The sequence below is a fragment of the Acanthopagrus latus genome, chromosome 5 (assembly GCF_904848185.1).
Source record: "Acanthopagrus latus isolate v.2019 chromosome 5, fAcaLat1.1, whole genome shotgun sequence".
In the NCBI taxonomy this organism is placed as follows: domain Eukaryota; kingdom Metazoa; phylum Chordata; class Actinopteri; order Spariformes; family Sparidae; genus Acanthopagrus; species Acanthopagrus latus.
The window spans coordinates 11,767,606-11,793,965 of record NC_051043.1 but is presented as its reverse complement, the minus strand read 5'-3'; the positions used below and the strand labels follow the sequence as shown (position 1 = coordinate 11,793,965).

The 26,360-nt window shown below is 44.5% G+C and overlaps 1 protein-coding gene across 1 annotated transcript; it reads left to right on the top strand.

Annotated features, from left to right (window-relative positions):
- The first annotated feature begins 10,386 nt into the window (after positions 1-10,386).
- zgc:65851 (uncharacterized protein LOC321113 homolog) lies at positions 10,387-17,966 on the top strand. The gene is made up of 4 exons (XM_037099573.1): positions 10,387-11,819; positions 14,201-14,518; positions 14,914-15,038; positions 15,978-17,966. Exons 1-4 carry the CDS (start codon positions 10,779-10,781, stop codon positions 16,348-16,350), a joined length of 1,857 nt encoding a protein of 618 aa, XP_036955468.1. The 5' UTR covers positions 10,387-10,778; the 3' UTR covers positions 16,351-17,966.
- The last annotated feature ends 8,394 nt before the right edge of the window (positions 17,967-26,360 follow it).

Below are 26,360 nucleotides of genomic sequence, written 5' to 3'. Positions count from 1 at the left end.
TCTTGTGAGGTTTATTGAGAGTTTCCTACGTGTAGTATGTTTGCACAACCTAGTCGACCCATAGAATATTTAGAGTATTTAGAAATGTCTCTTGTGCCTCGAGGCTGTTGTGTCTGTTCAGAATTCGGCACGGTGCTCCTAGAAAATGAGCTGTTTTCTTTGTGGTTGATCATTATTTTTAGCTGTTTTCAACGCCAGCTCGCCCTATCTGACGGGGGAATAAAAGGACAAAAAAAATCAGAATAATTTCTAAAAATGTTAAGTAAAAAGTATAAAAGAGGAGAGGAGCCGGTGGCCAGGTGGAGGGTGTGCGATGATTCCTCTGGCAAGGCTGTGTTTGCCTGTTGGCACCGTCTTTGTGCCTGGGAACCTCAAACAAAATGGCTGCTCCGCCTGTTGAGATTCCAACCCTTTTTCTTTGCGTTGTGTTCCAAATCATCACGGGCAGGGAGAGGACTGCAGCTTTTGTTCGAACGTAGATCCGTCCTCAACCCTGCAGCAGTGCCAAAGGAACCTCCCCGCTCCTGCATCCAGCGCTCGCGAATCTCCGATAAAGCATGAAGATGAATCAGAAAAATAGACTTTAGGATTGTTTAGTCTTTTGAGTGTGGAATGCTGCTTATTTTTTTTTTGTCAAATTGAAACCTTTTCAAACGGAGAGGAACTGTGTAGCCACGCTAAATAAAGGGGGGGAGACATGTATTGAAAAGTTGGTGTGAGTGGGCAGGTGTGTTCACTGAAATGCCATCTGTTGGTGTGGGCATGTAGAGTATGCGTGTGTGAGCGCGTGTGTGTGTTTATTTCGTCACTGTCTTCAGAGAGAAATTTTCAGGGTGGTAGCGGGTGGGTGGGTGGGTGGTTTAAAAACAAATTTTTAAGGCTATGTTTCTGTTCTGGTTTTCATTTGTTTACTAGTGAAATGCAAAAAAAAAAAAGAAAGTCCACTTGACAACGACTTCATGTATTAACCTAAGCATTAATGTCTGTCTACGGGAGTTTCCTCCTCCTCCTTCTTCATCTATGGCCTGTTGTTCGTCTTCGGGCAATCGACACGTGTGTGAATGTATGTGTGTTCCCCTGTGAGCGTAACTCCCTCTTCCACATGCTGCGTTGGCATCCGTGGTGCGGGCGAGGCAGGGGTGTTTGGCGGAGCGTGTGCGTCGGTGATGGTCGCATGCAACCATTGCCCTCCCCCTCCTCCTCCTCCTCCCCCTCCTCCCCTCTACAAAGACCCTGGTGCTCTCAGCATCTGCCTTAAGAAGCAGGTGTGGAATCTCTCAAAGAACAAAACTACAGTCAGACCAGTTGTTTAAGCTACAGGTTTCAGCATCAGGGGAAACTCGTGTTCATGTGTATATTTGGTTTTTGCACATTTGTTGTTTTTTTTTTATGTCCCTGCATTACTCAAGTGGCAAAAAAATGCCTTAAAAAAACCCAGAAACTATGTGTTAAGTACGAGCTAACAGAAGTATATGAAATGTATGAGTGTATATGAAGTATCGGAAAAGGCCATTCCTTTTCATTGTGGCGGTCTCAGGCGTGGTGCTTTCATGCATTACACATCAAACGCGCAGGCACACCGCGTCATCAATCTGTGAAACAGCGTCGTCGCCTGCTGCCTTTCTCCTCAGAAAGGTCCAATGTCTGTTTTATTTCAAGGAGGGCGTTTTGTGCACTTACTTTTTTCTGAATTGGGGAATTTGGACACCGTCTTCTAAAGAAATCACTTCAAATGTTGGGGGGGGGGGGACCTTTGGATTTGAATTGTGGAGCAGCAGTTTATATTTGCCATTGATATTAAAGGAATAAAAACATTTGAAACCCTTGTTTACCTACCTATCATCCTGTCCTCGTCTTTATTTTGTGGCGCGAGGCATGCTGGCCTGCACGCTAATTATATTCTAAGAACAAATGAAGGCTCTCAAGGAGGAACCCAACCCAGCAGTTTCTTATACAATGACTAATCTTCATGTAGAGGCTGAATAGACAGTAATGAGGACGTTTTTGCACAACCGATGAAAGCGAGCCTCTACGGGGGCCTGATCCTCGCCAGCCCTCCAGTGTGTTTTAGAGTAATCTGCTGGCTAACTCCCAGGTTTGTATGATCACAGCCATCTGACTGCTGCTCAATAACCAACACACACAAAGCCGTAGAGAGACTCATGAGGGAGGGGGCTGTGGGAGGGGGGGTTCAGCATCTTGAAAAGCATCCCGCATCCCTTCTGGAGGTGCCTGCCTGCTGAGGGGGAGGGGAGCCACAGGAGAAGACTTTTTCTACATCACGGGCAGCCTGAAACGCCTTGTTGGCGCTAATATATCGTAATGTTACCTGAGGGCCGAGCTCCAATAGGTGAAATGTAGAAATACTTACATGAGCCTAGTCCAGAGCCTAGTCTTCTCTGTCACTGTCAAGTAAAATACATCTGTGAAGCTCTACTTCGTCTTTGACTGACAGAGAGGGTTTCACATAGAGTGGTGTACTTTTGAGGGCTAACACAGAAGATTGCATCGGCCCAGTTCCCTCAACAAAAAGTCTGTGAGATTCTTGAAATGTATTTTGGAATAATCTCGGTGGCAAGTTCAAGATACAATACCACACATGTTTTCTGCGTGTAAAGACAGGCTAGAGAGTAGACAAGTGTTCGCTGTGATGACGTTTAATGTCCATGACAGTCGCTGCTTTTAAGACACGTAAGGATTCTATGATTAAATTGTGGAACATTTAATGATGCATTTTATTTCGCAGAACAAAAATATAAATATCTTCAGCCTGTGGTAACCACAGACCTTATTTCAGGCATTCAACCAAAAAACAATTCAAAAACTCAAAGACGAGGGAAGTGGATGTGCAAAAATCCGAGCCGATTTTTTTGTTTTAGGACGGCAGACTACACCACTGTATAGACAATATTCACACAGCAGTCATTTTCCTCTGACATTGTGTTCAGGGTGGGAAGCTCAAATGTCTTTTAGATTAACCAGCTTTACCGCTTGGTAATGCAGCAGTTCAACCTGGCTGTCAATATTGAGCAGGCTAACTAAGACTTAGCAGAAGAATCTTTATTGATCACATTCGATCATACAATGTTCACTGAAGTGAAACTGGTTCTCTGTATTCGACCTGTGTCGGAGGAACAGCAGGCAGCCACGTCCGGTACCCAGGGACCAGCTACAGATCTGAGAACAGTGCCCTGTTCAAGGACACTGACAGATTATAAACATGTTTTCGATGGAAGGAAAACCCACACAAGCTCAAGGAGAACCTGTGATCTCCCCACAGAGAGGAGAGGAGTCAAACCCAGGAGAGTAAACACTGCTAACCTCTTCACCACCACAGTCCACCCTGTTTTAATGTAACAATAACTCGGTAAAGTTTGACCTTGACTTATGTACTTACATATAATATATGAACATATATAATTAATCTATAATGTGAATAATGAAGCTATTTTTTAAAACTATTTTATTGACTTGTTTGTAACACAGAGACATAAAGGAATGTTGGCGATAGATGCAAAATAGATGCAAAACAAGTACAACTTCATAATCAAGAACCGAGGGACCTCAAGTTGTATTCCTTACTTGCCCACTGACACCTGATGATACTGCCTTCTCACCACTCAAGTTAGATATCACGGTATCACTCTTTTTATATTTCGCAGCAACTATGCAATGGCAAATAAATTGATAACAGGAAAACTGAGCTGCAGAAGTTGGGCAGAGACTAGCTGGAAATGATTCTGCAGCTCCTCACTGTAGTTTAGTGGCCTGCTGAGGGGAAGTTGTTTGAAAAGACGTGGAAATGAAAACGGCATGATCAGCAGTTTAGTTAACCGAAGTTTAACTTAAGGTATTGAGACTTGTTAACTGCTTATTGGAAAACACGATATTGCCATTAAATCATGGGGTATTTTTTAATGCATTTGACATAATTTGATGTAAATGGACCTACAACACGAAGTGTTAGCAGTGATTAAGTAGCCTCATATCCAGTTCAGAGGCTCTGTATCAATGAGAGCGGCCATGTGGGAACCCCAGTTGAAAGCTGAGCTGTGTGACCTAGCTGTAGACAGTACAGTGCCGAGGTCATGATAATGAGTCCACTGTGTGACTGGGGAAGTGCAGCAGGGTCAGGGCTGTCAGGGAAACACTTGAGGGAGGCTCAGCGCAATGTGGATATGCCTGACTGTAGTATGTATGCAAACTCTGGATATTCTGGGATGACTTCCATGACCCAATGCCTTTTTTTGCAGACTCCAGGCCACTGTGACTCATCTTACAAAGGGAGAACAATTTAACCGTTGTGCTTTGTTTTTCTTTCTTTCTTTCTTTCTTTCTTTCTTTCTTTCTTTCTTTCTTTCTTTCTTTCTTTCTGTCCATCTATCTTCGTGCTCGTATAAGACTCATCCTAGTCACATCCTACTGTTCAGCACCTAGAAAGCGTCCACCTAAAGACACACCTTACGTTTAATCTGCACATGAAACACGAGACAGCCACCGCAATGCAGCTCAGCCTGAGCCAAGCACAACACACTCCAGCTGAGTGTATTGACACAACCTACCTGCTGGTGTGTGTGTGTGTGTGTGTGTGTGTGTGTGTATAGAAGTGGTATTGACAGAGTTATGTAAGGGTGTTTGTCTACGGGCGTGTGTCAGACGCCCAGGCCTACTGACCCACCTCTCCTCGTCCTCGTTTGTCAGATTAGTCAAATCCAACAGCTTATCCTGGACCTGCACACCCTGCCTATTTTGACCTTCGCCTCACAGGGTGGCCTGACCAGCCATGAGCATATGCACGGGCAAACAAACACACACATGCAAACTTGCAGTTCAGCACGCACGCACCTTATGTAGAAAACACACCCGCATGAGACACACACACATACACACACACCCACACACACACACCAAAGCACCACAATCAGCAAATGACTTGTGCCATGGAAACACACAACAACGAGCCCTTGGGAACAATTGAGACAGCGATTCAATCACTATAGACATCAGGTCATCAATGGAAAGAATGACTCCCTCCACCCCCTAACCCTCTGCAAACCAGTGACAGCGTGATAAGAGGCTCTCCTTTAATTTAATCATTGTTTATCATGATCACCTGCAGACATTTTTACATATCATAGCAGGAGGAGCACAGCTGGAGCCAATGACATGAATGATGGTTGCGCTCCCCTCATGTTAAAGCAACATTATGTCATTTTTTCCTAGTTTAAAAATCATTTTGATGGTACATTGTCTCATCATGTGGTAAATGGTGTCCCTGTCACTTGTAACTTCACAGATCTACATACATGTATACTATACTAGCACAAAGCCCTGCTAGCTGCTGGCCCTGCTTCTCCAGACCAGCGGAGAGCTGACGGTCATCCACTGCAGATAATACACTGACTAGCATCGCTAACTGAGCTAATCACGGACGTTACAGTAAAATCTGAACACAGTGTTGGAGTTGTAGCCCTGGTCATTGCTATATAAGCTGCTCAGTGGTGCATGAATCTGAAATGGCTGATGACCTGGTTTAGCATCCAGCTAATCTGAATAGAAATAAAATGATTCAATCAATTATTGGACCTTCACAATGTAAGTTTACGGGGTAAATTCTTTTGGGGCCCTATAGACCATCAGGAGATTACATAATTACATAGTTTGGCCACTACAAAGCTTTAAAGCATAGCTGTTTCCTGGGGGCTCGGAGGTAATCAGCTAACAGCAGTCACAGTTAGCAGCAGTTAGTGGTTACTCTGCAGATATGCAGCCCCCTATTTGTTTGGAGTGTGAATTCATACATACACATTGCACCTTTAATCAAGTAAAGGCAACTTCCATCCAGTGTGAATGCATTGATGTAATCATCACTGGATTTCATCACATGAATTGAAATCCTGCAGGCAGACGGTCGGTTCCTTGTGTGATAATTTGTCAGTGCAGGACGCGGCTGAGTGACAGCAGCCACCCCCCCCCCCGATCACCCTCCATCACCACTGACAGCTCTGATCAAGAGATAGACTTTTGAGTGTATGCATACATGTGCTACTTTGCATGTGTGTGTGTGTGTGTGTGTGTGTGTGTGTGTGTGCGTGTATGCAAACAGATGGAGGGAGATCGTCTTCGTGAGGTGCACATCAGACAAGATCAGTGCATCCAAGATAGAACAAAGGCGAGGGAGCTGAGTGGCCTGTACGTGACACGTAGTAAAGCTCTTCACAGAGAGCCTCGCTTAGTGTCGGTGAGTAACACCTGGCATATCAAAGCACCAAAGGGAGAAGAGTTTCAAAGGAGCTGGAGCGGTGTCGGGGCTTCCACGGAGAGCCGGGAATTTCTGAGTTACACAGTGCATGTCGAGAAGATAATGCCACAATAACCATAAGAACATAAGGGCAAGTTATATCTTCATTCTATCAGCAGTCACTCAAGATGGCCACTGTCTTTTTTTTTTCATTGTTTCCCTTGCAATGTACCAAAGGCAGTAAATATGTAATCAATGAGGAGAGGTGGAGCACATTGATAGAGCCATATCTACTATTCAGTGACTCTCAGTCACAGTTTTGAACCAACCTGAGATCAATTCTGGTTGTTATGCTGTAGCTGAACAGCCGGAGTGTACTAGCTGCCCTGTGGAAAAGTGTTTACAAGTCTATCAGATGAAGTGGGGATAGTGTGGCTGTGTTGGCAACAGCAGCAGCGGTCTGGACAGCGGAGGGAGAAATGTTAGCAGTCGCAGGCTGGTGGAGGGAGGATCACTATGTCAGAGTCCTACCAGGAGAGGCAGAAGGAAAGGGGGGAATAAACAGTATTCTTTCCTGCAGCACATGGTGTAACAGCATGAAGATTGAGAGGACTGTGAATGTCTCTGACTCCCTGCGAACAGATGCTATTTATAGTGCTTGAAAGTCTTGCATTAAACATGCATTATTGCATATTTTGGGTTATGCGCTGGAGCGTCTCCTAGCTCGGAGCAATGACGACCATGGTCGTCCAGTGTTTGCCTCGCAACGTCGACAAGAATCGAGAAAGTTACACACATAACCCCTCAAATTGGCACGTGAACATTGAGGTTTTTGGACTGATTGAAAACTAGACAAAAGTGTTATTAGAGAGAAACTGGTGGAAACATTTTTGTGACATTGGGATAAAGTCAGACTTTCTGTTTTCCCCAGTCTTTATCCTTGGTTATGTTAAGTGTAAGTTAAGTGGTTGTAAACATTGCAATTCTGAGTTTGAATTTAAAACTACATAGAGCCCCTTTAATAAGATTCCTGTATATGTGCCAGTTTGCAGTCCCTGGTAAAGTGTAAATAGAGACATAAACCACATTAAAGCAGAACAGCTTTAATCTATTGCCTCATATAGTAGTGCATTGCATCTTATAGTGGTGGACACATAAAACACTTTGGAAAATGGATATGATATGATACTGGCTACTTTTCGCAGGTGTAATAAATAACTGCAATGTTTGCTCTTGTTTCTGGTGAAACAGTGTCATTATACTTTACTGGCCATGAATCTGACTGATATAAATGGAACACAGCTAACATTATTAGCTTGTGATTTTCTGACAAAGTCATATCAAAATGTCTGCTGTCCAGCAAGCTCTGTTACCCTGCATCTCTCAGTCTTTTTGCCACAAACCCTGAAAGCTTGCTCTCTGTTTCTGCTCGGCTGACCGGCGCCCTCATCCTGCTGTTTGTTGTATAACACCATGGGATATTTCGTGTGGTGTCTGACCAGTGCCACTATCTGCATGCAAAAGGTGATTTAAGGACTGCTCAATGCTGCCAACTGTGGTCTTGTTTGTTTACAGTCATTACACCGCTGCCTCGGTATTAAAGTGGTAGTTGTTTATAGATGCAAAAACACGGCACGCTGCCCCCCTGTACGCTGAACCGAGAGTCACTTTATCATACTGCAGCGAACAATGCAGTTTTATATTACAGCTGAGGTGATGCACTGGTCGACTGAGTGAAATGGATTTTAATGGCTTGTATCACTTTACTGACTGCTTTCAGCAGAATAAACACAGGTGGTAGTTTGCAGCTATACGGGAGGACAGGGTGGCTGAGCAGCACACAATGATAGAAATCAGTCATGTCTGGCTACCTGTTCATTCCTGCTGAGTCACCGGCGCCCTCCCACTTAAGTAGGAGCTTTGTTACCAAAAGCAGTCAAAATGGCTGGCCGGCCAAGGCAAAGCACTGCAGGCTCTCTCTCTCTCTGAGACACACACAAACACACACACACAACAAGCCTGCATTGTACTAACTTCAAAAAGTCCTTTCTGATTGTGTGTAGGCTCATGAGAAAATGACCCTGCTTCTCACTTCATTTATTACCACAAATGAAGTTTTGGTCACTTGTTTCAAGTCTTCCACAACACAGCATGATGTTCATTTTGCACATTATGAGAGAGTAAAATAGATGATGAAGAATTGTGTACTTTAAGGTGTGCCAGTCACTACCACCTGACCTCATGAGCATAGCGTCCAACTGTCAACCAACGTTTCAATGTCCTGAGACTGACATTATAGCCATAGCCATCTTGTTTTTTGGAGCCAGGCATGACCATATTTGGAGCTAGGGATGATACCGACTTGTCACTACGTACAGTAGCATCGCCCTGGTCCTGGGGTCGCCCTGTCCTGCATGTTTTAGATGTTACCCCGCTCCAAGACACCTGATTCAAATGATCAGCTTGACACAAGTGAAGGCACTGATCTCAGTATGGTCAATTATAACATGAAGGTAACACTGTAATTATAGAGGGGGATGTGATTGTTGTTTACACGTGCTCAGCATCAGCTGAGGTCTGCTGGACATGTGAGCACTGCTGATGCTTTAGCACCCCGTAGTGGTTCACTTGTGTAAGTAAAAGTCAATAGATTATCTACCTAAAATAAAATAGGATTAGATAATCCTTTATTAGTCCCACAAACAAGACATTTGCCATATTACAGCAACAAAGGGGACATCAAAAATTAAGCATCAATTTAAAGAGTGGTAATAAATGAGTCAAAAATATATGTTAATGAATATAAGTAAAAGAGCAGGAGAAAAAATATAAAGAAGATAAATTATAAATATAAAAAAACTGAGATTGCACAGTTTGAAGTTGATCTGGTGTGTGTGTCGGGGGATCTACTGGGAGCAGTGCTGGTTGTATGGTCAGAGAGCAGCAGGAAGGAAGGAGCTGCGATATCGCTCCCTCACACACTTTGGGTGAAGCAGCCTGTCGCTGAAGGAGCTCCCCAGTGCTCTGAGTGTCCTGCGTAGGGTGGGAGTCATTCCCCATCAGGAATGATAGCTCAGCGATCGTCCTCCATTCTCCCACTGCCTGCACTGAGTCGACGAAGAACCCCAAGACAGAGCTGGCCTTCTTGATCAGTTTTTCAAGCCTCTTCCTGTCAGCAGTTGTGTCAATGTGGGGCTCACAGTCTCATGGCCTCACATACTGAGGTCGGTTCTGAGGTATTCCAGGATCCAGGATGAATTGTGGTGGTCAACCCCCGAGTGCTCCAGCTTGTCCCTCAGAAACACAAGGCTGTATGGTGTTGAAAGCACTGGAGAAATCAAATGCAAAGTTCTAATTTAGTGATTTTTACTCTTGGATATGTTATGGCTGAGCAAATACTTGCTTCTAATAACAGATGGTTTAAGACAAAATAAAGAGAGAAGAACAGGGAAAAATAAAAAAAAAACATTTTCCCACTTCCAACTAAAAAGACATGAAGGCACCTTTGACTGAGCCATTTCTTCTCTCACACTGTAAAAGTAGTAGTAATCAGAGAGAGGGGGTGATTGAGGGTGACTTGGCAGTGGCTGCACGTTTCAACTTTTTGGGCTGTTTGCCAGGCTGCCGATGTGAAGGGGGGCAGAGGATGTGTTTGGAGGTGGCGAGGCTGCAGTCCTGTGGATGGGTGCATGCTGCTCTCTCTCTCTCTCTCTCTCTCTCTCTCTCTCTCTCTCTCTCTCTCTCTCTCTCTCTCCCTTTTCAGGGGCGTGGTCCCTCTCCTGCCTCCAGCCTGGAACAGGACCAAGGCCAGCGACAGCTCTGCGCAGCATCTGAATCCCACACAAGGCCCCCCACAAGACTGCACGGCTACGGACAAAGCGAATGCATCTATAGGATCAACTTCTGTCCACCTTTGGTTATCAGACTTACGCACACATTTAGGCAGCAGTGTTTACTATGAGGTGATAAAAGTTACATAAAGTTTATGCAGATATACTGACTCTTATTACTCTCATGACGAGGACTGCAGTGTTTGATCTGTCGTGTGTTTCCAGGGCTGCGCATGAGGGGCCGCGATCGTGTGGCAGTGCAAGAATCAGGCCACTATAATGAGTCTCATCCCGTATTCTGATATTGCGGAGGTCGGCGGTGGGTGGTGGTGGGGAGGGATGGGGTGGCTGAGTGCAGACTGCAGCACCAAAACACACTGTGGCGCACAGCTCCACACATCGATCCCTGCTGCCAATCTGCTGGGACAGCAGAGAGAGGAAAAACTGCAGTGACAGTGGACAGTGTGGGCCGGGGTAACACGAGACAGTCAGGTGGGGGATCATAGATGTACTGGGGAATGAGATTACACGTGATTGTGTTACGGTGTGATTATACCTTGAGAGGAGAACGTGACTTTTCCAAACTTGTACCTGCATAGGCTCTGAGGTCAAACAGTTGCGACATTAAAGCCCCCATACAAAACGTGATCGCCATGTAGAGCCGCTGTGTTGATGCCTGGGCTTGCGAGGCAGCAAAGAGGAGCCGCATGAGTGAATTCGTGTCTCCCCTGAGGGTGGAGGCGTTCTGCAAAAGCTTGCAGGTTTCCCCTCATCGTCTGTTGTCCCTGCGTCAAATGATGCGCCGGCGCCTTCACTATAAAAGCACCTGTCCTGGCCAGACATCACTCGCATCTCACTCTCTCTCTCTCTCACACACACACACACTCTCACCCTCACACACTCCGAAACTCCACGCACTCTCTCCCTCTCTCTCTCTGTGTCTCTCTCTCTCTCCAGTGCAGAGCAGTGGCACCGGTCACCACCACAGCAAACCAACCATGAGTTACTCCAGCGACATTTACAGCAGCAGCTCCTATCGGAAGATCTTCGGAGATGCGCCCCGGTCCGGCCGCGTGGGTCTGGGCAGCAGCAGCAGCCCGTCCCGCCTGCACTCTGCTGGGTACCGCAGCAGCCACCGCACCTATGGGTCCCCCTCCGTGATGTCCTCCTCCTCCACCTACCGCAGGTCGGCGGCGCCCGGCCGCGTCTTCTCCTCCATGCCGGACTCCGCGATGGACCTGACCCAGTCCACCGCGGTCACCAACGAGCTCAAGATCATCCGCACCAACGAGAAGGAGCAGCTGCAGGGCCTCAACGACCGCTTCGTGTCCTTCATCGAGAAAGTTCACAACCTGGAGCAGCAGAACAAAGTCCTGGAGGCGGAGGTGACAATGCTGCGGCAGCGCAACAACGAGCCGTCGCGCCTCCACGAGCTGTACGAGCAGGAGATCCGCGAGCTGCGGGCGCGCGTGGAGGAGCTGACGCACGAGAAGAGCCAGATGCACGTGGACTGCGTGCAGATGAACGAGACGCTGGAGCGCGTGCGGGAGAAGCTCGACGAGGAGACCCGGCTGCGAGAGGAGGCGGAGAACACCCTGAAGGGCTACCGGAAGGACGTGGACGACGCCACCCTGTCGCGCCTGGAGCTGGAGAAGAAGGTGGAGGCGCTGCTGGACGAGATCGCCTTCCTCAGGAAAGTTCATGAGGAGGAGCTGCAGGAGCTGCAGGCGTCTCTGCAGGCCACACAGGTACACACACACACACACACACACACACACACACACACACACACACACACACACACACACACACACACACACACACCACCTCGGACTCAGATTCACGATCATTAACTCATCAAAACTCTAACATCCCTCAACACTTTGCGCCTTTCTGCTATGACCTGCTCCGACTTTACTGTGACCTTCTCAAACTTGATCTTCTCCCTGTGCCCCTCCATGCTCCACCAGACCACAACACTCTCATTATGCCTCCCATCATAAACTCACAAGACACAATTTGTATTGATTTGTTCCAAACGCCTTGTGTGAAGGCAATACATGAGAGATAATTATGCATAAACTTTATTTGTGTAGAACCTTTACAGACATTACAAAATGCTTTGACTCAGCGAGCAAAAGCAGGAAAGTCAGGAATGAACACAACAGTCAAGCCAAAGGTAAGTTGACTGTTGAGGGCAATGTGAGTCATTACTAATAAAAGCCGTAAAACAGACAAAGTCAAAGGAAAAGAAAGAGAGAGTGATGAAAAATCAAAGAATAAAATCAGTAAACGACATCACATCCTTCTAATTAAGAGCAGATAAAACAATTACAATCAGTAGAAAAAGAACAGAGGATGATGAATAAACAAAGAGCAGTAAAAGGAATGAAAAGATGGAAAGTTGACAAATCAGTTTTAAACGGTGGTAAAAGTGGGTTTTAAGAAGTGATTTTAAAGGAAGTTGCTGATTCTTGGAGCCTTATCTCCTCAGAATAATGCCTCAACCACTGCAATACACTGATGAGTCAAAAACGCAGGTCCACTACAGATGTTTATATAACCTGATATGACCGGGTTAGAAAGTATTATATGAAGTCTAATAGTAGTCTTGATCCCTTCTCTGTAAGCGCGACATGCTCCTCTATCCTCCTCCATTTGAACACTGCGCACTGGATAATTGATGGCACTGCAGTTCCGTTTCAGCACCAGGCTCTCCCTCCTCCTCCTCCGCCTCCTACTCCTCATCGCCTCATACATCAGGGGGCTTGAGGCTCCCTGCAGCCCCCCAGCAAAACTTTAAAGATGTTTAATCTAAAAAGAGCGTTGGTTTTCTTTTGCTTGTGATCGATGCCATTTTGTGCAAGGTGTGGCTTCAAACTGCATTTGCAGTTTGGATTGATTTGAGTTTTTTGTCGCAGAGGCGTCTCTTTGAATATAAATATACTTAATTATAATGATAGGTTTATAATGAGGTGAAAGACTGAGGTTAGGCTACTGTTTTGGGGATAACTGTGAGGTTTTCACTCAAGGAGGTGAGGAAAAGGGGGGAGGGGGGGTAGAAAATGCGGAGAAATAGCGCATAATCCAGGGGTGTGGTCATCCCGAGGGGCAGCGGGCAGAAGCAAGCATGTGAGGTGCAATTGTTTTCATGTTCATTCCACAATGAATAACAGCACAGCAGTGAAAACACAATCAGATGCTTCACACAAAAGTTTTGAGGAGACTTGTTCTCTGCAGCTCCCTGACGAAGTGTTGAGCCGAGCTGTTATCTGTGGGACAGTAATGGAGCTCACCGTGTTGCAGATAGAGCAGAGGACACAAGCGAAGACACTGAAGTGAAGGGCAGCAGCAACTTTCAGCAGGAAATCAATTCATTTAACGTGCCATAGTATTGAGCAGTCAAGTGATGGTTGCCGGGTAAATTTCCCAGGGGTCCCTCCTCTCCTCCTGCAGGGAATATTATTGCCATGTAAGCTATTGACAGCACAGCTTTCTCCAGCAGGGACGCCTGAGTCAGCAGTCGATTCATCAGTCCTGCAGCGGTCCACCTTACAGGACTGCAACTCAGCTCATCAACGCCCTGCTCACCTTATACATATATGTATATGTCACCCGGAGGCATGCATGCAGTCCAAGTGCAGTACAGAGCAGGGTCTGCATCGAACACAGCCACAGAAGAAGAAAACTTCACCGGCTGGCTGCTTATACGTGATTTTTTTTACAGTTAGATTTGAAGTTTAGTCTGCACGGCTTGAAATACATAAAGAAACACTCCTTGTGTTTGTCATGCTGGTCTGTTCATTAGCTACAGGTAGTCTAGTGTGGTTTTAAAAAGCCTCTTGTCGTCAATGGCTGAAAGCAGCTCAGAGGCCAGAGAAGCTCGGAGTCAAACGGGTCACTTCCTGGTCACCAGCCTGCTTTTTCTGCCATTCACTCAAGCCACTTTTTCTTTTGATTGTTCCATAATCAAAATTTCACGGTTTTAAGGGTACAAATCATCTTAAATAACTCAAACAATCAAGCAGTACACCTAAGCAAAAAAGTACCAAGAAGCATTTAAACAGATCCCTGAACATTTGAGGATGAATGGTCCCAAAACTTTCATGATTTCCTCTCCTTCATTCAGGTGTCTGTGGAGATGGACCTGAGCAAACCGGACCTGACTGCCGCCCTGAAGGACATCCGAGCTCAGTATGAGAACCTGTCGGCCAGGAACCAGGCCCAGGCCGAGGACTGGTACCGCTCCAAGTTTGCCAGCGTGACCGACGCTGCCACCCGCAACCAGGACGCCATCAAGCACTCAAAGGAGGAGCTGAGCGAGTACCGCAGGCAGGTGCAGGCCCGCACCCTGGAGATCGAGGCCCTCAGGGGCCACAACGAGGCTCTGGAGAGGCAGATTGCCGAGATGGAGGATCACCATAGCAATGAAATTGGAGAGATGCAAGTAAGTTATTTATTTAAAATTCTACAAGCTATTTGTTTGAAAAGGCTAAAAGCAGGCCCTTGTAGAGGCAATTAATAATGGGTTTTTTTTACCACAGAATTTACAATAGTCTTGAATTCTGCCAGAGATATCAAAACATCAACTTAAATCTACATGGTGGACACTGATGAAGGACACGACCTTGGATGTTGGTGTTTTTAATGAAACACATTGAAATTAAAAACTGAGCGCACTCCTCGATCGGTGTGATGAGACACAAACGAAAATCTGTAATTAGATGTTTGTCAGCACATTTTCTGACACAGTTATTGGTATTTCATGATACAAATATATGTGTGTGTGTGTGTGTGTGTGTGTGTGTGTGTGTGTGTGTGTGTGTGTTTGCGTGTGTGTAGGATACGATTCAGCAGCTGGAGGGTGCCCTGCGCAGCACCAAAGGAGAAATGTCCCGTCACCTGCGTGAATACCAGGACCTGCTGAACGTCAAGATGGCGCTCGATATTGAGATCGCTGCCTACAGGTGGGCGACGTGAAGTGTTAGCTTTTATAGTGTGGAGTTTTAAAGCCCCACTTCAGTCAAAACTGTGCTTTTCTTCTTTGTTCCTATGGACTGAATGTTTGAGTTTCACTGTGCAGAATGATGTATGTGCAGAGCTCGGCAGTAGAAGGCTGGTTCAACGCTAATCTCTCTGAAAGTGAAAAGTGCTAATTGAAAAGCTGATTTTAAGAGGCAGGCCTATGAGTTTGATGTGGAAAGTCTCCAGTGCACATAAACTGTTAAGCAGGAGACATCCTGATATACTCTGTATGGAAGAAGACAGAGTAGGTAGGTGGTAGTTTAAAGATTCTAATGTGGCAATTACACTTTTCCTGGAAAATTAATGTCTGACACATTAGAGAATCTTTTGTATGCCTTTATCCATGTGTGAAAGAGAGCTTTGAGCATAATTATAACAAAATAATTGTTATTTTTGGATTTTCCCTGTATGTTTTTGAAGTTCAGTGGCTACAACGCATGACAAAATTCCAATAATTTGGCTGAAGGAATCCTTTTTAAAATCCACTCAATATGTTCAACAAGGCAGGGCGGTCGAGCCTGAAACTTTTTTTTTGCTTTGGTTGATCGATCAGAAGTTTAAAGATTAAATTTCAGAGATAAGAATTTCAAGTGCAAGTTTTCAGCGTATATTACTTTGATAATGTCTTGTAAAAATTCACCTTTACTTTGAGCTTCACTACTGTAACCAGATAGACAAATGGAAGTGATATAAATAATATGAAACCTTACAGTAATCAATCTTAGCAACTACCAAAACAGACAGCAGACGTGTTGCCACTGAAACTGATCCAGTGACATTAGATCCCTCAGGAGACACACGGAGATAATTATAGTGAAAGAACCAGACTGGAGGCGATGTCATCTTTTGTCTTCCGTCCGTCTCTCTCTCCGTCTGTGCAGGAAGCTGCTGGAAGGTGAGGAGTGCCGCCTCAGCTCCGTCGGCGGCGCCATGCTCCAGTCCGGCTACCCCGGTTTCTCCTACATGTCCTCCCGCACCTACTCCCTCGGCGCCTACAGGAAGTCCGAAGCCAAGCCCGAGGAAGAGGAAGAGGAGGGAGAGGAAGAGGAGGAGGAGGAGGAGGGAGAGGAGAACGAGGAGGAGGGAGACGAGGGAGAGGAGGGAGAGGAGGGAGACGACCAGGAGGAGGGCGAGGGCGAGGGAGAGGGAGAGGGAGAGGGAGAAGAGGAGGAAGAGGAGGAGGAGAAGCCCAAGGAGAAGGAGGAGAAGGAGAAGAAGAAGGAGAGCCCCACCGGCAAGACCAACAAGAGTTAAACTGTTCGTGTCGCCATCTTCATCATTATCAGTAACACATTCCTCATCACACCAATCACTATGGATCTGGTCCCTGTTCATGTCATCTCTGTCACACATGAACACACACGACTCTGCACACTCCAGATGCCTCATACCTCCTGTGTTCTTCACTCTGTGTTTGCTCTGTAGCCAAACGTGATTAGTACTAACTACTAGACGAAGAAAGGAGCTCTAGATGGGAATAGATGTACTGAAAGCTAGCATGATGTCACAACGTTTCCTAAGTTTAAAATCGGGGGTGATTTTTCCTCATATGAGCAGCAGTAAATGTGCCATCAACGATCAATTTCCACAGTACGAGCAAATCAAAACCTTGAAAGTAACAACACTGTCAGCAGCACACAAGTCTTTAGGATAAATGCACAGATCTTGGCGCACGAGTATCAGCGAGGCCAACTTTTACGGTGCTATTTGATTTTTACATATTAAAAGTTGGGGAGTACTGTAGGTTGAGGATTTCACCGTAGGCCGAAGCTCTACCAGCTCATTCCTGAATGAGGAACGATTAACTTAACTGTGAGTCAAGCCCAACATTTCCCACGGCAGGTGAACGCTTTCCACTCCCCTCTTTTCTTCCACCCATGTTCCATCACGTGTCTCATCCCACCATGACAAAATGAAATGTACCACACAAACCACCCGAGCCCCTTCCCCCATCCTCCATTCAAGTCACTGCAGCGTCACAGCACGGCAATAATGGCAACTCGGAAAAAAAACACTGTATATATACGAATGTGTCGGGAGGGTGGGAGGTTTTTTCAGTTGCTGGGGAGGAGGAGGAGTGCTGCAGCTTCTCCGAGGGGAAGTGCATCTATGGGAATGAAAAATGTAGAGTTTAAAAATTGCCGCTATATATAATATTTTTGGGAATATGAATTATCCCCCCCTCGGTTGATTCATTTGTCAATTTATCAGCCGCCAGTCAGAGCTCAGTATTTATCTGCGAGTCTAACTCCTCATCTATTTCTGTTCATCTCAAGAGTAGACCAGCCTCTTTTGTTGCCCCTCACACAGATGTAGTAGAGCTTTTGTTTGATTTTGCCGGATAAAGGAAACAAAGTGAAGGTGAGCGTGGCTGCCGATGTCAGGCAGCTGGTGATGACACTGACAGCCCTCAGCTCAGACTGGAAGTGGCAGGTGGGGCAGATGCCATAGGGGTCATGGCTATATGGTACGGAGACGCATATAAGGGCTATTTCACCATCACCCCTTCTATCACTTTGCCCTGAACGGTTTCATTTTACTGTTGGTCCATCACTACATCCCCCCTGGGTTTTTTTTCCCTTTGTGACAAATGAATCAACCAACGGGCATGAATGCATGGCCTGACTCTCGGAGCTTGAATATCTGCTGGATGGGATAGATTTTTTGCTTGTTGTGTGTTCTATTAAGAAACTTGCCTTAACCATGTCTGAAAGTTAAAATAAATACATATTTTCACCTGCAAACCACGTGTTTTTGGGGAGGCTGAGGAGTGCTGACATTTTCCAGACCTCTGCTATACAACTGTGACTGTATGTGCTGCTATCTCATGCAGTGATATTCCTCTCAAAACCAAATAAAGACATTTATTAACCAAACACACTCTATCTCTGCGTCTTTCATGTCACAAAATAGGCTTGACATTTGTAAGTGGAAATACAAAAAAATAAATGTCCTCCACTGCTACTATGTATGTAATTCTGTGAGGAAAAACACAGAAATTAAACAACAAAATATTCAAGTTTTGAGGGTGTTTTTGTACAAAATAATAAATGTGAAGTGTTAAAGTATGTAGGAGTAGAATTTATTTGCATGCAAAGTGTTGTAAGGATATCACCGGCAATAACACATTGCTCAGTTGAAAAGGTTGCGAAGAGTGATGAAACTGGATGAAAGCCTGTGTTTATTCATGATGCGACAGTTTCCCCCATACTTGAATGTTCAAAGCTGCAGCTGCCTGTTACTTTTGAACCTTAAAGGGGCACTGTGTAGTTTTGGAGAAGAAGTTGAAACTCACATTTTTTTGTATTTACAATATTAATGAGGTCATGATTGAAACTTAGAAATAATTATTTTTTCCATAACTGAATAAACAAGCTGCTCTCAGAGGATGATAAGGCCCCCAGGACACTGTTTGAAGCTAGAAAGGTGGCAGGGTCCGCCACCTATAAACAAAATAAAACAGTATGAAATTGTGTTATCCTTTAAGATTGGTTTGTTTATTCAGTTTATTCAGTCATGAATACAAAGAGAGTTTGTTTATTGCGTTTTTAGAAAAAAAAAAAAAAAGTCAGTGATGATCTTTCTCTTCTGATTAAAATGTCTTCATCAAAACAATATAGTCCCTCTACAAACACAACATCCCTCAATTTCCTTAAGCCACCTACACATATACAGGAACATTATACAGCTGGAACCTTTCCCAGCATGCCTTTGGGTGTAAAGCGGTCACACACAGGGGCCCTCATCACCACATTTAAAGAAGCAGGATGTAAAAACTGGCAACTTGTTAAATTCACAGTCCAATAAGCAGTGTTGGGGAGACTCTAACTACATGTAGTTGAACTACATAGTTTCCTCAACACTGCCAAAAAGTACAGGCAGCATATTAGATGCTAACTGCTGCTAACAGTGTTCACTTTATGCATTTATGAATGTAGCAACTGTTAGCTTGCTACCTAGCTTGCTGCCAGTCAGCTTGACTACAGTGGAAGTGTCGGTGTCTACCAAGGACGTTTCATTAAATTGTGGACAAGGTGTTGGAGGTGGAGCCCCTTTCACTCCTATGAAAGCGGCTCAGTGGTGCTTTGAAGCCATAAAAGCTTGACTTCCTGTCTAGCACAAGAGCCTTTGGACTGCTGGGAGAACTAACTTAGAAGATATCTCTGCAACACAATACAGAGACGTCTTTGACAAAATGAACTTATCGCAACTTCAAAGTTTTCAGATAAGCTGTTTGCAACACTCCTCTCTTCAAAGTGACATTTCAACTACTTTCAGTTCTCTTATACCAACCAACAGTTCAGCTGTCATCACTTGAACGTCAAGCGATTTGAACTGCTTTCACCACTCAGACTGAATCGGCATCTCATACACTTACCTTACAATACCTGATTTAACAGCTTTCAATGCAAAACTTCACTTGACAATTCTAGTCACATCATTTGACCTTGAAGTGACACTGCAACTGCTTTCAGTCGTTCCATTTTGTGTGATTGCTGCTCCTTTCAACAAATTCATTTCACCTTAAAACCTTGGCTTATTTTGTCGCATGCAATTTTAGCGGACACGCCAACTGCTTTCATTTGCTCCGCTTGATTTGACAAGTTAAGTGTGTTCACTGTTTACACCTCAGTTGACAATTACATGCAATTCCCTTTTAGGACTGCACTTGAACTACACACGTCTTTTAAGTGCTTCAGTTGAACACGTGCGTCATTTGAGCTGATTCATCAGGGGCGCACATTGCATTCCAATGAGTAGAGGTGGGCGGCTACTTAGTGCGACGCCTGCTGCTGGGACAAGAGGCGGAGCTGGAAATACGTCTAGTGACTTCTGGGAACGATCACACGTGCAAAAAAGACCATTTGTGTAGGATATTTTAAATTGTCAAAGCAGGAAAAGCACAGGTGGCATTCCTAACATTAATGATGGCTGCATTCAATTTAGGTGAGCTGGTTCCAGGAGCCTGTTATCGTGCAGGCTCACTCACTGCCATGGCTTCCTGGGACACTTAACAGAATAAAGCCATCATTAAACATTTTTGGTCACACCCACGATTTCACTTAAAACCTCTGCAGAAGCAGAGGGTCTATTAGAGTAGCATGTTAGCAAATTAAGGTCAAAGTTCACCAAAGCTGAACAAGATGTGGTTTGCTTGAATAACACACATAGTGAAAGATTTTATTATTATTATTATTATTATTTTGGCCTCTTATTGGCTTTAATGACAGAACAGCTGAAGATATGACAGGAAACAGGATGAGAGAGAGGGGGAGTGACACATGGCAAAGGGCGCCCAGGCCGGGACTCGAAACCATGGCTGCCGCAGTGAGGACAAAGCCTCTGCACATGGGATGTGTGACTGTAACCCAAACAAACCTATGTTTGATTATTTTGCATCTGTCCTTGCTGTGACATGTCAAAATGGCTTGAAGCTGAACATTTTGTGCCTGTGTATTCAAAAGCACTTTGGCATAATTTGTTGCTGCTGGAGGTGTCCACTGTACTTTTACTCAGAAACTTCTTCTACTTCCTGTCAAAAGCTGGCCTGTCTCCTTCGCCTCGAGGCTGCAGTCGATACCTTTTCATTAATGGGCAGTGCTGCATAACGTCTGCTGGGTGTTACTACCTCTTCTCAGTCTCTGCAAGCACCCAGAGGTGAACGATGGGGCCAGCTAAGATGGATGGCAGTTGCCACTGCCGGCCCACCAGCACAGCTGTCACCAGTAAGAACTTTATTACAGCCTGTGATGGTTTGTTTCCCTGCTCATCGACATTTATTCCTCTGTGTGTGTGTGTGTGTGTGTGTGTGTGTGTGTGTGTGTGTGTGTAGGAGGGAGAATCTGCATAGTGGCAAAAACATTGCGAGTACTAACAGGTGATCAATAAAAGTGTCAGAAAAGCAGGAGGAATATAGCAAGGATAACGTGTTGGAATAAAGCACCAGAGGAAAAGGAGCACGCGTGAGTTTCAAGGCGTGAACTGAACCGTGATACAGCAAAGCAGAGCGCAGGAGCTGCAGATGCCTCCCTGGATGTGCTGGAGGGGAATCAATAAGCAGTTGGACCCACGCGTTCTTCTGTATCTGCAGTGTTAAATTGATTTGCAAATGTATGCAACACAGGGGACCTAATCCATAGTTCAGCATGTTTTTATTACATTTTCTACAACTAAATTTTACCATAAAGTATTGTGGCGGGTTTCGTTTGGTCACCTGACATTATGACACACCATGAATAAAACATCTCATCCATGAACATCTGTACCAGTAGATTTTCATCAGGATAATGGATGTCTAACAATGAAACAACACCTCTCATGATCCCACACAACTTAAGTATTTTGTTTTGATAGAGAGACCCCTGGTGGCACAAATTACATTTTGTGCCTTTAAGTTTGATCTTAAGGGATTTTTTGGGAAGTACGCTGATTTTTTGCAGAGTTTAATGAGAAGATCAGTACCACTCACCATGTCTGTCTGTTAAATATGAAGTTACAGCCAGCCAGCAGCTTAGCTTAGCATAATGGAAGGAAGGCAAGGGTTTGGGTTAGCTAGTCTGGAAATAGTTCGGCACATGACGACCTGATTAACCACAACTTTTGGTTTTTACATGTTGGTTTTGAATTTGGTTTAAGCAAACACAATTCTCCTACCTAATTAGAGCTCATTAGAGGTGCTGATAGGTACATTTGGACAGGGCTAGCTACAGCTAGACGGTTCCCGGCTGCTTGCATCCCTCTTACCACATAACACAGCATGAGGGTGGTATCGATCTTCTCACTAATCAGGAAATATATGTCATGCTTATGATAATTTTTTCTTCAAATGAAAGATCATGCTTTAGATAGCTTTGTTATTAGCATTTATATTAAAGAAACATGTAGAAATTGGCAATTTGGGCGATTTAGTGCCCCCTACAGTTTCTGAGTATTTTGCAGTACACAAGTATGTAATCCTGTGATTCTGCCCACTCGCTGGAGTTGCATAGAGCAGAAACAAGTGATGAGACAGAGACACCATTCACCCTATAACAAGAGGCTGTATGATTTAGAAGCTGTTACACAATGTTTCTTTAACTAAGCTGTTAAAACACTCAAAACCGCTGCAGGAAAATTCCCAAAAAGTATTTCATTTGACTCAATAATTTGCCGATAATTGGTTAAATAAATCAAACAATCAATACGGCTAATGTTTCTTTAACAATGCAAAGTTTGAGTCCCTACTTGCATTCAGGTCTTCCTCTCCCTGCATTCTGCACTCATGATTGATGCTCTATCTCTCAGCAGTGCAACAAGGAGAGTTATGAGTCAGCATGCAGCTCTGTGTGATGGAGAGTCAGGCGGGGAGCGTGTCAGAGGGCAAATTTATCGAAAATTCAAGAGCCCGATCAATCCCGCAGCTCTGCAGGGCCTGTGGCCCGCTGCCTGCCGGACAGTGGAGTCGTCCTTGATCCGGCCGCGTCGCTGCTGTGTGCGTGCTGAGCTCTGCTGTCAGCAGATTCTGGGCTTGTGGAGGTGCATACATAATTGAGCCGCTTTCCTTCTCGTCCACTGCCCTCCCGAGACCCTACGAGATAAAGCAATAAATACTCAACCTCAGCATTTAACAGCCACCCTTCCCTCTTCCTGTTGCTGCCAGTCCACAAGCATGTAATTACATTCCCTCTTTTAAGTGAGTTAAACAGAGTCACTCTGGAAAACACAATTCACTGTGACCTTGAAGTGCTGACATCCCTGGTGAACACTTGGTTTAGGGGTTCTAGGGTTATCTGGGACTTTGTTTCAGAGGTTGTCTTTATTGTACAAACTATGAACGTACTGTTTATAAGCTGCAAAAGCTGCACTACAAAGCTCATTTTCAGTTCAAGAATCCCTCTTTTCATTCATTGTTTCTATCTAGTCCTTCCTCTCTCTGTCTCCCTTCATCCCTCTGTCTCTCTGTCTCCCCCTCTCTCTCCCTGTAACTCCGTGGCTATATATAGACTTCTGCATTGCAGATGTCCCAGAGCCCTGCAGTTCTGGAGGAGATGCTGAGGAGTCCCAGCCAAAAATCCTTGTCTGCCTGAAACACACAGAGCCCATGCGAGCAGAAACACTAACTGTGAGCCGCGGGGGGTGGGACAGTTACACCATGACGGGTCTCTACACTGTGTCAGTGGACATGTGCGGTCGGCTGCGCAGCAACGTCCGAGCCACCACACTGCAGCAAGGATGAAGTGCCCCCCCCACAGAATGAAGACAGAACCACTGCAGTCATAATCCTTATGAGTGTGTGGTGGGGTACTCCTGTCGTGATATTGTCTCTCAGCCTTTACCCCTGTGTTCTTACATTCCTGCTGTAAAAGAAGTGCTGCGTCACGGCTCAGTTTTTTCCATTTCTGAAATTTTAAAGCCTCAAGGACGGACAGCAAACAAGCACACAATCAAAAACGGCACCGTATATTCATTCGAATAGATGTATTTCTGATGCTGCACCCACGTAAATGATTGCAGATGTCAGTATGTTTACAGATAACTTTGTAGTAAAGGTGGTGAAGTGATAAATCAAATATCATTGAAATAAAGAAGACAAAAGCAGACAACATGTTTTAAACCTAATCTGCAGGAGCACAATGGCAGCAAAGCCAGTTACTAAACAACAGAATACCAACAGACGGATAAATTGAGGGTGCCTTTCAGACATTAAATTCACTATTCAGTGGTAACTCATTTTATGCAACAACATTCATTTAATCTTTCAAAAATGGCAGCAATACTGACAAATATTCTCTCAAGCAGTTAATCACTCCAACAGGAATCAATTGAGGGGGACAACAGAGGAATAATGGAGACTGAATGAGTGCGTCAAGTGAGACATCACTGGCACTGACTAATATTTTGCCTAATGCCATATGTTCTGTAGGAGAATTCAATGAAAACAACTGAAATGGGAAGAAAATAAAAGGTGCTTTTTTCATGGTGTTCATGGCATGTTATCTGTAGGCTGTAGCAACATACAGCAGTGCATGCCAAAGTGCTTTACATAAGACATGTTTAAGACAAGGTATCAAAAAAGAAGCAACCCCCCCGCCCCCAAAAAACGTTGCAACGTTTTAAAAAGCTAAAATCGAGAATAAAAAAACAAGCCGCAGACAAAGATGAGTACCACCTTCACTGTTTGATTTCATCTCTTCTCTGTGATGCTGCAAAGAACTGGAGAGTCATGAGTCACCATGCACCAGCTGTGTTCACCACAGGTGATATTAGCAATGTATTGCACAGAGAGGAGGGACAGTTGGGCAATCAAATAAGAATATTTTTAACTACTTAACCACTCAAATTAAACTACCTAACTACTTGAGACCTTAAGATTAGTCCCAGATTATCTAGTTGGCTTTTTTGGGGTAATGCAGAGAACCGTCACCTTCATCACCCTCAAACAAGCCTGTTCCTTTTTCGTTGCTGCTCGTTCCGGGTATCCGGCCCTGTTAGTACCATTCATGACCAGCTGCAGACAAAGTGAACACGTGATGTCACATCCAATTGAACTGTTGTATTTCGGCTGCAATGCTCACCCCCCTTTCGCTTCTGCTGCAACAGTGGTAGGCCATTAAGTATTTATAACGCTGGCTGCTGTCAGGCCACAGAGCTGACACACACACACACACACACACACACACACACACACACACACACACACACACACACACACACACACACACACACACACACACACACACAGATTACAGTGAGCTTTTGCTGCCACTTGGTGTTAAAGGTGCATATTACACTTAGGTTTACAAGCAGGAGCTCCTTCAGATAATCCTGACTGGCAGACATTACAGACATTAGCCTACATTAAACTGATAATGCCATACACTTGTCTAATTAATGGTCTTCTAAGTATACCGAGATTTCTTTTTTCAACAATGTTTTTGTAAGTCCTGAAGAGAAGGAAGCATTTTTGTCTGAAGGTGTGAGAGAGTGTAACTTGTATTGTAGTCGGTGAGGTTAATAGAAAAGTACACACAACCATCATATTTACAGTGAGTGAGTGAGATGATGAGTGACAAAATGTGTGCGTCAGAGCGATAGTGAAATATCAAAAGGCCCCAATGAGCCACAGCTGGATCAGAAGGGAGACACTGTTGTGAACTGTAATGAATGAATGGGCTACACAACATAATAACTAGAGCTACATCTGTTAAGTTTTCGGATTGCCCTCAGTTGTAGCACTTAAACACACCACACAGTATTCGTCTTGAATATAGCCCACCACACCTCCCATGACATCATGGGAATCTGATAGCAGCATCAAGTTGGCCAGAATGCAGCTAAATATGAGCGACAATACCTTCAAAATAATACCTTCTTTCTGACATTAAGGCCTACTTTACCATACCCTCCGTCTTTGCATGTCAGCTTCCAGTATGAACTGCTCACCTTCCCAGTTACGTTCACAATTGCTTCGGCTGCAAGAGCTCAGCTGGAAGTAGACTGGAAAGTAGATTGCCAGGTTTACAAAATATTCTAATAGAGGAATGAAACATGAACATTTGTGATGGTAATTTCAGGGGCATTTTAAAATCTTTTACTGTCTGTAATTAGTCAAAAAGATGAAAACTTTAATGAAAGCTTCTTTGTTTTGACAGTAACATTTTAAAAATAATTTTGCATTTTGTGAATAAATTAAATACATTAGAAATCCTGAGTTTCCCTTTATAATCTATGTTGCTAATTCACTGCATCCAGTGTTGGTTTACTCTTTCTCTCAATTTCTGCTCAAGATTTACTTTTCATTCAGTCATCTATTGTGTGTTAGATTCTGGGGGCTCTTTCCAAATCACATATTTTTAGTATGCACTGCAGCTTCCCTTACAAAGTACATACTGTTGCATGCAGTATGCATACAATTGGGAGTTTGTCATGACAATGCACCATGAACTCTGACCCCCCTGCTCTTATATTAGTCGCAGCCCTGGCAAAACATTTTGAATACAATGATCACAACACCAACACTTAAATGTGCTTCATCTGCTTTTCCGACAGTGGGCTGTCAAACATTTGTGCTCTCTCTGCTTTGTTAATATTTGCAAGATACAACTTGACATGTCTCCCACTGTGAAGCCAGAATAGAAAGCATTAGGACTTTCATACTGCTGAATGTGACTAGATGTAGTAGGAAATCCTGCTGTTTTTGGCATACTACATTTCACATAGTAATGGATTAATGGGACATACACAGTCTATCTCTGGCATAGTAAATAGTATGGTAGATTTGGAAT